At 47.6% G+C, this 15000-nt stretch overlaps 1 protein-coding gene across 1 annotated transcript in view; it reads left to right on the forward strand.

The window, feature by feature from the left end:
- Nucleotides 1-15000, forward strand: part of LOC139767443 (uncharacterized) — an 87357-nt gene that overhangs the window by 36246 nt on the left and 36111 nt on the right. The window contains exon 3 of the mRNA XM_071696825.1: nucleotides 14744-14951. Within this exon, the coding sequence (XP_071552926.1) occupies nucleotides 14744-14951 (208 nt within the window). The remainder of the gene's footprint in view (nucleotides 1-14743; nucleotides 14952-15000) is intronic.

Raw genomic sequence — 15000 nt, forward strand, 5'->3', positions numbered from 1 at the left:
CTACCACCCCGTTGTCTTGAAAGGCGTTGGTCAAGCTGGGCTGTGCATGTTTCAGAAGTGGGAGGGGCTCATGCCTCCTCCTCGCCCACCCCACTGTGGAGGGAAGGACGGAGGAGGGAAGGAGGGAGCTCATTCATCAGTCATGCTGGTGAAGAAACTTTTTCTACTTGCGTGAGGGATTTTTCTCCTCTTGTTAGAACTGCACAGACCGAGTTGATCTGGGTGTCTCCCCGGTAAGTATGTAGTATACGGGGAGCGACGCACAGAGTCACGGTCCCAAGCCAGGCAGTTTGGACTTCCAGCCAATGAAATTGATACCGTCTTTTTGAAGGCATTAGAAGAAAAAGGATGGTAAACAAAGGCTCCCTTTCTCCTCACACTTGGCCAACACGCCGGATGGGAAACTGTTAGGGGGGGAAAAAAATACCTTGCAGGAGTATAGTGTCTGAAGGACATATTCATAGGAAGGTCAGAAAGTAAGGTGCAGTCCCCTTAAAAGGATGTAGAAGAAGAGGTTTGCAAAGGAAAGGCATTCTCTCTCTCTCTCTCTCTCTCTCTCTCTCTCTCTCTCTCTCTCTCTCTCTCTCTCTCTCTCTCTCTCTCTCTCTCTCTCCCCACACACAAAGGCAACACGCAGGACGGGAAACAAGCTGTGAAAAATACCCCGGGGGGGGGGGGGTATGAAAGGGGGGTGACTCAACTGTACAACAAGGTATATGAATACGAATATAGTGTGTGTGTGTGTGTGTGTGTGTGTGTGTGTGATTGTGTGTGTGATTTTCTCGAAAGAAGGAACAGAGAAGGGGGCCAAGTGAGGATTTCCTTCAGAGGCTCAGTCCTCTATTCTTGACCCTACCTCGCTAACGTGGGAAGTGGCGAATAGTATGAAAGAATATATATATATATATATAATATATATATATATATATATATATATATATATATATATATATATATATATATATTATATATATATATATATATATATATATATATATATATATATATATATATATATATATATATATATATATATTATATATATATATATATATATATATATATATATATATATTTTTTTTTTTTTTTTTTTTTTGCCGCTGTCTCCCGCGTTTGCGAGGTAGCGCAAGGAAACAGACGAAAGAAATGGCCCAACCCACCCCCATACACATGTATATACATACGTCCACACACGCAAATATACATACCTACACAGCTTTCCATGGTTTACCCCAGACGCTTCACATGCCTTGATTCAATCCACTGCCAGCACGTCAACCCCGGTATACCACATCGCTCCAATTCACTCTATTCTTAGCCCTCCTTTCACCCTCCTGCATGTTCAGGCCCCGATCACACAAAATCTTTTTCACTCCATCTTTCCACCTCCAATTTGGTCTCCCTCTTCTCCTCGTTCCCTACACCTCCGACACATGTATCCTCTTGGTCAATCTTTCCTCACTCATTCTCTCCATGTGACCAAACCATTTCAAAACACCCTCTTCTGCTCTCTCAACCACGCTCTTTTTATTTCCACACATCTCTCTTACCCTTACGTTACTTACTCGATCAAACCACCTCACACCACACATTGTCCTCAAACATCTCATTTCCAGCACATCCATCCTCCTGCGCACAACTCTATCCATAGTCCACGCCTCGCAACCATACAACATTGTTGGAACCACTATTCCTTCAAACATACCCATTTTTGCTTTCCGAGATAATGTTCTCGACTTCCACACATTCTTCAAGGCTCCCAGAATTTTCGCCCCCTCCCCCACCCTATGATCCACTTCCGCTTCCATGGTTCCATCCGCTGCCAGATCCACTCCCAGATATCTAAAACACTTCACTTCCTCCAGTTTTTCTCCATTCAAACTCACCTCCCAATTGAATTGACCCTCAACCCTACTGTACCTAATAACCTTGCTCTTATTCACATTTACTCTTAACTTTCTTCTTTCACACACTTTACCAAACTCAGTCACCAGCTTCTGCAGTTTCTCACATGAATCAGCCACCAGCGCTGTATCATCAGCGAACAACAACTGACTCACTTCCCAAGCTCTCTCATCCCCAACAGACTTCATACTCGCCCCTCTTTCCAAAACTCTTGCATTCACCTCCCTAACAACCCCATCCATAAACAAATTAAAAAACCATGGAGACATCACACACCCCTGCCGCAAACCTACATTCACTGAGAACCAATCACTTTCCTCTCTTCCTACACGTACACATGCCGTACATCCTCGATAAAAACTTTTCACTGCTTCTAACAACTTGCCTCCCACACCATATATTCTTAATACCTTCCACAGAGCATCTCTATCAACTCTATCATATGCCTTCTCCAGATCCATAAATGCTACATACAAATCCATTTGCTTTTCTAAGTATTTCTCACATACATTCTTCAAAGCAAACACCTGATCCACACATCCTCTACCACTTCTGAAACCACACTGCTCTTCCCCAATCTGATGCTCTGTACATGCCTTCACCCTCTCAATCAATACCCTCCCATATAACTTACCAGGAATACTCAACAAACTTATACCTCTGTAATTTGAGCACTCACTCTTATCCCCTTTGCCTTTGTACAATGGCACTATGCACGCATTCCGCCAATCCTCAGGCACCTCACCATGAGTCATACATACATTAAATAACCTTACCAACCAGTCAACAATACAGTCACCCCCTTTTTTTAATAAATTCCACTGCAATACCATCCAAACCTGCTGCCTTGCCGGCTTTCATCTTCCGCAAAGCTTTTACTACCTCTTCTCTGTTTATATATATATATATATATATATATATATATATATATATATATATATATATATATATATATATATACATACGTGTGTGTGCGTGTGTTCGCCATTTCCCGCGTTAGCGAGGTAGCGTTAAGAACAGAGGACTGAGCCATAGATGGAATATCCTCACTTGGCCCCCAGGGATATATATACGTATATTGGAAAGGATTACAATTTTGCGCGTGATCAAGTGCACTTTCGTGTAATAAACACATCATCAGGGGATGTGATTATTACACGAAAGTGCACTTGGGAACTTTTCGTGTTTCATTTTCCCCGTGGACTCATAGGATATACGTATATATATATACGTATATATATATATATATATATATATATATATATATATATATATGTACATCAATGCCTCTCGCCTATTTTTTGGACATATATATATAAGGACTCGTTATCTGGCATAGCTCTATTGACCTGCGAGATTTATCGTCCGTTTTCTTTATGCTCGCCTCGCGTTTTCTTTGTCTCTCTGTCCCTCTCCCCTATATTTCTCTCTCTCTCTCTCCTCTCTCTCTCTCTCTCCTCTCTCTCTCTCTCTCTCTCTCTCTCTCTCTTCCTCCTCTTCCCTATATTTGATTTGTCTCTCTCGTTTTCCTGCCTGATTACTCTTTTGCCCACCTATATTTGTCTCTCTCTCTCTCTCTCTCTCCTCTCTCTCTCTCTCTCCCTATTTTTTGTCTTCTCTCTTCTCTCCCTTTCTCCTCTCCCCCTAATTTGTCCTCTCTCTCCTCTCTCTCTCTCTCACTCTCTCTCTCTCCTCTCTCTCTCCTATATTTTTGTCTTCTCTCTTTCTCCCTTTCTCTCTCCCCCCTATAGTTTTGTCCTTCTCCTCTCTCTCTCTCTCTCTCCTCCATCATCTCTCTCTCTCTCTCTCTCTCTCTCTCTCTCCCTATATTTTTTGTCTTCTCTCTTTCTCCCTTTCTCTCTCCCCCCTATATTTTGTCCTCTCTCTCTCTCTCTCTCTCTCTCTCTCTCTCTCTCTCTCTCTCTCTCTCTCTCTCTCTCTCTCCCTATATTTTTTGTCTTCTCTCTTTCTCCCTTTCTCTCTCCCCCCTATATTTTGTCCTCTCTCTCTCTCTCTCTCTCTCTCTCTCTCTCTCTCCATCTCTCTCTCTCTCTCTCTCTCTCTCTCTCCCTATATTTTTTGTCTTCTCTCTTTCTCCCTTTCTCTCTCCCCCCTATATTTTGTCCTCTCTCTCTCTCTCTCTCTCTCTCTCTCTCTCTCTCTCTCTCTCTCTCTCTCTCTCTCCCTATATTTTTTGTCTTCTCTCTTTCTCCCTTTCTCTCTCCCCCCTATATTTTGTCCTCTCTCTCTGTCTCTCTCTCTCTCTCTCTCTCTCTCTCTCTCTCTCTCTCTCTCTCTCTCTCTCTCTCTCTCTCACACACACACAACACTGGGAGGAGGATATGGGTTAAGACCAGGAGACTATGTAACAATGAGGGCGCCCCTGAGGTAATTATGATATTATATAAAGCAAAGCGGAATAGTGAGAGGTGTAGAAAATGGATTGTGGGAAGAAAATGGAGTGTGGAAGGGATACTTTAAAGAAAACAGAGCTTTTATAGGATTGTGGGGAAGAAAATGGAGTGTGGAAGGGATACATAAAAAAAGATTATAGGATTGTGGGGAAGAAAATGGAGTGTGGAAGGGATACTTAAAAAAAGGACTTTTATAGGCTTGTGGGAAAGAAAATGGAGTGTGGAAGGGATACTTTAAAAAAATGAGCTTTTATAGGATTGTGGGGAAGAAAATGGAGTGTGGAAGGGATACTTAAAGAAAAACAAGAGCTTTTATAGGATTGTCGGGAAGAAAATGGAGTGTGGAAGGGTTACTTAAAAACAGAGCTTTTATAGGATTGTGGGGAAGAAAATGGAGTGTGGAAGGGTTACTTAAAAAAGAATGAGCTTTTATAGGATTGTGGGGAAGAAAATGGAGTGTGGAGGGATACTTAAAAAAAAATGAGCTTTTATAGGATTGTGGGGAAGAAAATGGAGTGTGGGAGGGATACTTAAAAAAAAATGAGCTTTTATAGGATTGTGGGGAAGAAAATGGATTGTGGAGGGGATACTTAAAAAAAATGAGCTTTTATAGGATTGTGGGGAAGAAAATGGAGTGTGGAAGGGTTACTTAAAAATAGAGCTTTTATAGGATTGTGGGGAAGAAAATGGAGTGTGGAAGGGATGCTTAAAAAAAACAGAGCGTTTATAGGATTGTGGGAAAGAAAATGGAGTGTGGAAGGGATACTTAAAAAAAAACAAGAGCTTTTATACACTTCGTAAAGCTATGGACGACACAGGGCGCGGAAGAGGAAGGCTAATATGTGGTCCTGGCCTGCGCCGCGCCCGCGCCTCTCCTCTCCGTAGCAGAGCAGTGCAGGGGCCTTGTCACGGGCGTGTTCGATGGGTCATGGACACGTCGGGGGGCCCGCCCGTGTGACATAGACAGACAGACAGACAGACACGCCCTGTGTGTGTGTGTGTGTGTGTGTGTGTGTGTGACAGACAGACAGACACGCCCTCTCTGTGTGTGTGTGTGTGTGTGTGACAGACAGACAGACACGCCCTGTGTGTGTGTGTGTGTGTGTGTGTGTGTGTGTGTGTGTGAGTGTGTGTGTGACAGACAGACAGACACGCCCTGTGTGTGTGTGTGTGTGTGTGTGTGTGTGTGTGTGTGTGTGTGTGTGTGTGTGTGTGTGACAGACAGACAGACACGCCCTGTGTGTGTGTGTGTGTGTGTGTGTGAGTGTGTGTGTGACAGACAGACAGACACGCCCTCTGTGTGTGTGTCTGTGTGTGTGTGTGTGTGTGTGTGTGTGTGACAGACAGACAGACACGCCGTGTGTGTGTGTGTGTGTGTGTGTGTGTGTGTGTGTGTGTGTGTGTGTGTGTGTGTGAGTGTGTGTGTGACAGACAGACAGACACGCCGTGTGTGTGTGTGTGTGTGTGTGTGTGTGTGTGTGTGTGTGTGTGACAGACAGACAGACACGCCCTGTGTGTGTGTGTGTGTGTGTGTGTGTGTGTGTGTGTGTGTGTGTGTGTGTGTGAGTGTGTGACAGACAGACAGACACGCCCTCTGTGTGTGTGTGTGTGTGTGTGTGTGTGTGTGTGTGTGAGAGAGAGAGAGACAGACAGACACGCCCTGTGTGTGTGTGTCTGTGTGTATGTGTGTGTGTGTGTGAGAGACAGACCGACACGCCCTGTATGTGTGTGTGTGTGTGTGTGTGTGTGTGTATGTGTTTGACAGATGCTGTGCCCCTGCTGGTGTGAGGCGAAGTGTGAGGAGGGAGGGAGCCAGGTATGAGGGCCGGTGAGTGAGTGAGTGGACCAGGTCCCTCCCTCACACATTTTAGCGTCGTGATTGGAAATATAGAGCATGGCTTCCCCTGGGATGATGGGGAGTTTGTGGTTGTTTGCGGCGGTCAACAAGCCCCCCCCCCCCTCGCCCTTTTGAAATGGCCATTTAACGACTTGGTTCCCCTGTGGTTCGGGCCGCCCTGAGGTTAAGTCTCCCGCGTTAGCGAGGTAGCGCAAGGAAACAGGCGAAAGAATGGCCCATCCCACCCACATACACGTGTGTGTACATACACACGTCCACGCACGCACGTATACATACCTATACATCTCAACGTATACATACACATATACATCTATACACATGTACATGTTCATACTTTGCTGCCTTCATCCATTCCCGTCGCCACCTCGCCACACATGAAATAGCAACACATCCAGGTAACGTCTACGAAAGTGGACCTCAAATTGGAAATCGATTTCAGTTGTAAATATTCACACCGTGTGTGTGTGTGTGTGTGTGTGTGTGTGTGTGTGTGTGTGTTATCTTGCCGACAGATGGCTCTGCGTGTTCTTGTTCCTTGCTTCCTATGTTTTTTCCCGTTATCGCTATAGGTGAACACACAGCACTCATCACCTCACCTCATGGCCTCACAACTCATCACCACACCTCATGGCCTCACAACTCATCAACACACCTCATGGTCTCACAACTCATGGCCTCACAACTCATCACCACACCTCATGGCCTCACAACTCATCACCACGTCTCATGGTCTCACAACTCATGGCCTCACAAATCATCACCACACCTCATGGCCTCACAACTCATCAACACACCTCATGGCCTCACAACTCATCAACACACCTCGTGGCCTCACAACTCATCACCACACCTCATGGCCTCACAACTCATCAACATACCTCATGGCCTCACAACTCATCAACACACCTCATGCCCTCACAACTCATCACCACACCTCATGGCCTCATCATTACCGCACCTCATGGCCTCACAACTCATCAACACACCTCGTGGCCTCACAACTCATCAACACACCTCATGGCCTCACAACTCATCCCCACACCACATGGACCCCCATCATCACCACACCTCACAACTCATCACCACATCACATGGACCCCCACATCACCACCACCGCCACACCTTAAGACTTGATCCCTCATAACCCAGGGCGAGACACAAAAAGACTTCTGCTTAAAACTCCCTCTCCTTCTTCCCCCTCCCGCCCTCATGAATTTCACGCAGGGTTTCGACCCAGTCGCCCATCCAACATCTATCAACAAAGCCATCAACACGGACAGTAATGGCGGGGTTTGATACCCTTAGCTTGTAAAGTTACTCCTAGAGAAATGTGGTCATAGTGGTGGGGAAAGGGGTTTCACAAGGGACCATCTCCACTCACCCATTCCCTCACCTCCTGAGGTTGCAGTCAGTGGAGACCCCCTACCCCCCCAGAGCCTCGTAAACTGCTCACAGGTGGATGCGCAGGTGTGGACACCGTCCCTAACCAAAGATCGTGGTTGTCTACGTCATCTCAGCTTCTAACCAACACCGTCCCACTCCCTACTGTCTTATTTGGCTCCAGCGCCACTCCAAGTTCTTCAGTCCATCAAGCTTCCAACCCTGTCCCACCCCCTACTGTCTCGCTAGGCCCCAGCACCACTCCAGGTTCTTCAGTCCATCAAGCTTCAAACTCTGTCCCACCCCCTACTGTCATATTTGGCCCCAGCACCACTCCAGGTTCTTCAGTCCGCCGAGCTTCCAACCCCGTCCCACCCCCCTACTGTCTTATTTGGCTCCAGCACCACTCCAGGTTCTTCAGTCCGTCAAGCCTCCAACGCTGTCCCACCCCCTAATGCCTCACTAGGCCCCAGCACCACTCTATGTTCTTCAGTCTATCAAGCCTCCAACCCTGTCCCCACCCCCCTACTGTCTCACTAGACCCCCAGCACCACTCCAGGTTCTTCAGTCCACCAAGCCTCCAACCCTGTCTCATCACCTACTGTCTCACTAGACCCCCCAGCACCACTCCAGGTTTTTCAGTCCACCAAGCCTCCAACCCTGTCCCATCACCTACTGTCTCACTAGGCCCCAGCACCACTCCAGGTTCTTCAGTCCACCAAGCCTCCAACCCTGTCCCATCACCTACTGTCTCACTAGGCCCAAGCACCAATCCATGTTCTTCAGTCCATCAAGCCTCCAACTCTGTCCCACTTCCTAATGTCTCACTAGGCCCCAGCACCACTCAAGGTTCTTCAGTCCATTAAGCCTCCAACCCTGTCCCACCCCCCTACTGTCTCACTAGACCCCCAGCACCACTTCATGTTCTTCAGTCCACCAAGCCTCCAACCCTGTCTCATCACCTACTGTCTCACTAGACCCCCAGCACCACTCCAGGTTCTTCAGTCCACCAAGCCTCCAACCCTGTCCCATCACCTACTGTCTCACTAGGCCCCAGCACCACTCCAGGTTCTTCAGTCCATTAAGCTTCCAACTCTGTCCCACGGCGCGTCAGTCTAAAACAAGGAACCAACTTTGGGGGAGGGGAACGCGTCAACACAACCATCAAACATTCAATCTATCGTGCGCACATTTTGTTCCAAATAGACACGAGATGTCTCAAGTCTCCCGTGTGCGCCTCCCAAACTCGTCAAGATCAACACAGCTCACAACTTGGCCAGGACTCACCCTCGCGTCCTTGGTCTTCCCCCGCACGACACAGGCCATTCTTTTGAGAAGGAGCTGCTGGAGGAGGTATGCAAAGACCATCCCTCAGTCAACACCCTGGTGTGCCTCGCGCCAACCACGCCATCGTCGTCGCCCTGCGTCAACATAAGACCCATTCCCTCCTCCTCCTGCTCCTCCTCCAGGAGTTGTGCCTTCGTCAGCGCCAACACAAGACCCATTCCCTCCTCCTCCAGGAGTCGTGTCTCCGTCGTCGTCAACACAAGACCCATTTCCTCCTCCTCCAGGAGTCGTGTCTCCGTCGTCGTCAACACAAGACCCATTTACTCCTCCTCCTCCTCCAGGAGTCGTGTCTTCGTCAGCGTCAACACAAGACCCATTTACTCCTCCTCCTCCTCCAGGAGTCGTGTCTCCGTCTTCGTCAACACAAGACCCATTCCCTCCTCCTCCAGGAGTTGTGCCTTCGTCAGCGTCAACACAAGACCCATTCCCTCCTCCTCCTCTTCCTTCTCCTCCTCCTCCTCCTCCTCCTCCTCCAGGAGTTGTGCCTTCGTCAGCGTCAACACAAGACCCATTCCCTCCTCCTCCTCCTCCTCCTCCTCCTCCTCCTCCAGGAGTCGTGTCTTCGTCTGCGTCAACGCAAGACCCATTCCCTCCTCCTCCTCCTCCTCCTCCTCCAGGAGTCGTGCCTCCGTCAGCGCCAACACAAGACCCATTCCCTCCTCCTCCTCTTCCTCCTCCTCCAGGAGTCGTGCCTCCGTCAGCGTCAACACAAGACCCATTCCCTCCTCCTCCTCCTCCTCTTCCTCCTCCTCCAGGAGTTGTGCCTCCGTCGTCGTCAACACAAGACCCATTCCCTCTTCCTCCTCTTCCTCCTCCTCCTCTTCCTCCTCCTCCTCCTCCTCCTCCTCCTCCTCCAGCCACCATCACTAGGGTGGGTGGGGGTCGGACGACCTGTGTACAGACCATGTTGTGTACAGACCGACCCTGGTCGGTCTTCCCATGGTCACATCCTCCAGCGACTTGACATACTAACGTCTCTGTGTGTGTTGGTCTGCGTCATGCAAGCTCTTACTTGCGTTGGATCGGGTAAATCATCGAATGACGTGGTTATGATTAATTATACACACACACACACACACACACACACACCCCACGCCTGCCTTACCTCACAAAACCGCTCATCACTACGCGGTATGGCCACCACACACCACACCACACGCCTCTCCACACCATATGACCACACACACCACACGCCTCACCACACGGCCACACACACACCACGCCTCACCACACACCACACCACACCACATGGCCACACACACCACGCCTCACCACACACCACACCACATGGCCACACACACCACGCCTCACCACACACCACACCACACCACACACCACACCACATCACACCACATGGCCACACACACCACGCCTCACCACACACCACACCACACCACACACCACACCACACCACATGGCCACACACACCACGCCTCACCACACACCACACACCATACCACATGGCCACACACACCACGCCTCACCACACACCACACCACATGGCCACACACACCACGCCTCACCACACACCACACCACATGGCCACACACACCACACACCACACCACACCACATGGCCACACACACCACACCTCACCACACCACATGGCCACACCTCACCACACACCACACCACATGGCCACACACACCACTCATTACACCACAGTCAGGCAGCTATGGTCACCTTTCTTAAAAACAAGATATGAATTTAAGCTTTGGCTACAAGTTTAACATTCAGGAACTGTGTGTTGTGTGTGTTCCATACTCTCTCTCTCTCTCTCTCTCTCTCTCTCTCTCTCTCTCTCTCTCTCTCTCTCTCTCTCTCTCTCTCTCTAAGTGCAGTCCATTTCGACCTGTCTCATGTCCGACGCCAGAGTTGGACGTGCGAAATTTCAAAAAAACTATATTGCAAAGACGAATATATATATATATATATATATATATATATATATATATATATATATATATATATATATATATATATATATATATATATATATATTTTTTTTTTTTTTTTTTTTTTTTATACTTTGTCGCTGTCTCCCGCGTTTGCGAGGTAGCGCAAGGAAACAGACGAAAGAAATGCCCCCCCCCCCCATACACATGTACATACACACGTCCACACACGCAAATATACATACCTACACAGCTTTCCATGGTTTACTTCAGACGCTTCACATGCCTTGCTTCAATCCACTGACAGCACGTCAACCCCTGTATACCACATGACTCCAATTCACTCTATTTCTTGCCCTCCTTTCACCCTCCTGCATGTTCAGGCCCCGATCACACAAAATCTTTTTCACTCCATCTTTCCACCTCCAATTTGGTCTCCCTCTTCTCCTCGTTCCCTCCACCTCCGACACATATATCCTCTTGGTCAATCTCTCCTCACTCATTCTCTCCATGTGCCCAAACCATTTCAAAACACCCTCTTCTGCTCTCTCAACCACGCTCTTTTTATTTCCACACATCTCTCTTACCCTTACGTTACTTACTCGATCAAACCACCTCACACCACACATTGTCCTCAAACATCTCATTTCCAGCACATCCATCCTCCTGCGCACATCTCTATCCATAGCCCACGCCTCGCAACCATACAACATTGTTGGAACCACTATTCCCTCAAACATACCCATTTTTGCTTTCCGAGATAGTGTTCTCGACTTCCACACATTTTTCAAGGCTCCCAAAATTTTCGCCCCCTCCCCCACCCTATGATCCACTTCCGCTTCCATGGTTCCATCCGCTGACAGATCCACTCCCAGATATCTAAAACACTTCACTTCCTCCAGTTTTTCTCCATTCAAACTCACCTCCCAATTGACTTGACCCTCACCCCTACTGTACCTAATAACCTTGCTCTTATTCACATTTACTCTCAACTTTCTTCTTCCACACACTTTACCAAACTCAGTCACCAGCTTCTGCAGTTTCTCACATGAATCAGCCACCAGCGCTGTATCATCAGCGAACAACAACTGACTCACTTCCCAAGCTCTCTCATCCCCAACAGACTTCATACTTGCCCCTCTTTCCAGGACTCTTGCATTTACCTCCCTTACAACCCCATCCATAAACAAATTAAACAACCATGGAGACATCACACACCCCTGCCGCAAACCTACATTCACTGAGAACCAATCACTTTCCTCTCTTCCTACACGTACACATGCCTTACATCCTCGATAAAAACTTTTCACTGCTTCTAACAACTTGCCTCCCACACCATATATTCTTAATACCTTCCACAGAGCATCTCTATCAACTCTATCATATGCCTTCTCCAGATCCATAAATGCTACATACAAATCCATTTGCTTTTCTAAGTATTTCTCACATACATTCTTCAAAGCAAACACCTGATCCACACATCCTCTACCACTTCTGAAACCGCACTGCTCTTCCCCAATCTGATGCTCTGTACATGCCTTCACCCTCTCAATCAATACCCTCCCATATAATTTACCAGGAATACTCAACAAACTTATACCTCTGTAATTTGAGCACTCACTCTTATCCCCTTTGCCTTTGTACAATGGCACTATGCACGCATTCCGCCAATCCTCAGGCACCTCACCATGAGTCATACATACATTAAATAACCTTACCAACCAGTCAACAATACAGTCACCCCCTTTCTTAATAAATTCCACTGCAATACCATCCAAACCTGCTGCCTTGCCGGCTTTCATCTTCCGCAAAGCTTTTACTACCTCTTCTCTGTTTACCAAATCATTTTCCCTAACCCTCTCACTTTGCACACCACCTCGACCAAAACACCCTATATCTGCCACTCTGTCATCAGACACATTCAACAAACCTTCAAAATACTCATTCCATCTCCTTCTCACATCACCGCTACTTGTTATCACCTCCCCATTTACGCCCTTCACTGAAGTTCCCATTTGCTCCCTTGTCTTACGCACCCTATTTACCTCCTTCCAGAACATCTTTTTATTTTCCCTAAAATTTACTGATAGTCTCTCACCCCAACTCTCATTTGCCCTTTTTTTCACCTCTTGCACCTTTCTCTTGACCTCCTGTCTCTTTCTTTTATACTTCTCCCACTCAATTGCATTTTTTCCCTGCAAAAATATATATATATATATATATATATATTCAACTTCCTCGTTTGATTTCGTAATCTTCTCTGATCGCTCCCACATCTGCATTGCACGTGAAGCTGTGGACTTCATCCAACCGGTCTAAGATATTCAAAAGGCTGTGATCAATTCATCCCTGACTCTTCTGTCTTCCTTGATGGACGATGGAGGGACTGTTCGCTTTCGACATCATCACACGGGTTAAAGGTATCAAAAGGCTGTGACTAAATCACTCCTTACTCTCCTCTCTTCTGTGGCGGACAGACCTACGAGTTTGAACCTCTCGCCGCGTCTCAAAGTGTCTTTTCTGTGGCATTCTTCTTGCTGGCTTCCTCTGGACCTTCTCTATCAGCTCACATTTCTTCTCTCCGAGTGCCTCTATGTATCCAGTGCTTGAATGCTTTCAAGGCGGATTTAATACAGTGTCGACTTTCACCTCCTCCTCATATATACACTGATCCGTGAAATGTCAGACCCAACCCTGAAGTTTGTCTAGGTCCCCTTGTACGTTGATGCTGTCTCCCTTGGCTCCGTGTATCGCGGCATCATCAGCAAACTTCAGTCGAGTCTTACAGACCCAAAAACTACAAGTGGAGCCAGAAGACCCCCTTGTGGACTGTCCATTACAGACCACACTCATTAGGGAGAATGGTCTTTGGTTCAGCGCCTCTTCCCTGTCTCCTTTCCTAGAGATGGGTATATGACATTCGTCCATTTCCACTTCCTTGAAGCCACACCATGAAACAGCATTCCAAGAGGTCTGTGTCTCGTGTTATTTCCACACATCTTCAGCACAACTGGGGTGAAATTTTATCGCTATCAACACCCTCCAATTTCAGGTCAATGTCTTCTCTGTTTATGTCTGTGTCTTCGACAAAATCACACTTCTTGCTGCCTCCATAGACATGGAGGACTTTGTAGATCACCTCTGATGAAGTTCGTAAGGCTCTTTCTTCCTCACACCCTACCTTGCCAGCCATGATGATGAACACCATGGGATGCACAGTGGGAAGGGTCGGGACTGGCAATAGACAAGTACCTTCAACGTGTACCAGACCAGTAGTAGCCAGGCTATGTGTGTGTGTGTGGAGGAGGATGCTATGTTAGGCCTGCCTGTGGGCTGTGGCTGCCAACACCTTGGTCGACCCAACACACCAGCAGCCAGGCTGTGTGTATATGTGTATGTGTGTGTATATGTGTGTGTATGTGTGTGTTTGTGTGTGTGTCTGTGTGTCATATCACCTCACAATACCATGTTAAAGACCTTGTCTCTCTCTCTCTCTCTCTCTCTCTCTCTCTCTCTCTCTCTCTCTCTCTCTCTCTCTCTCTCCCTCTCCTTGGTCTTCCCCCAGGTTGGCTGGATACACCAGCAGCCAGGCATGTGTGTATATGTGTATGTATATGTGTGTGTCTGTGTGTCATATCACCTCACAATACCATGTTAAAGACCTTGTCTCTCTCTCTCTCTCTCTCTCTCTCTCTCTCTCTCTCTCTCTCTCTCTCTCTCTCTCTCTCTCTCTCTCTCTCTCTCTCTCTCTCTCTCTCTCCTTGGTCTTCCCCCAGGTTGGGTGGATACACCAGCAGCCAGGCATGTGTGTATATGTGTATGTATATGTGAGTGTATGTGTGTATATAAGTGTGTTTGTGGGTGTGTGTGTGTGTGTGTGTGTGTCACCTCACAATACCATGTTAAAGACCTCATGTGTCTCTCCCTCTGTGGTCTTCCCCCAGGTTGGATGGATACACCTGCACCGCCAGATGATTGTGGCCGTGCATACGCGTATGATCTCCCGCATCTCACGTTACTCCGTCACCCACGACTCACACAAGACCTGGACTTTACACATCACGGGTGTGACCGAGGAAGACAGCGGGTACTACATGTGCCAGGTCAACACGGACCCAGCCCTCTCGCAAGTGGGTCTTCTCCAGGTGGTGGGTGAGTACCCGTGGCTCTATGGTCTGTTACTGGGTCTTCTATAGGTGGT

This window comes from Panulirus ornatus, chromosome 61 (genome assembly GCF_036320965.1).
Source record: "Panulirus ornatus isolate Po-2019 chromosome 61, ASM3632096v1, whole genome shotgun sequence".
NCBI classification, from domain to species: domain Eukaryota; kingdom Metazoa; phylum Arthropoda; class Malacostraca; order Decapoda; family Palinuridae; genus Panulirus; species Panulirus ornatus.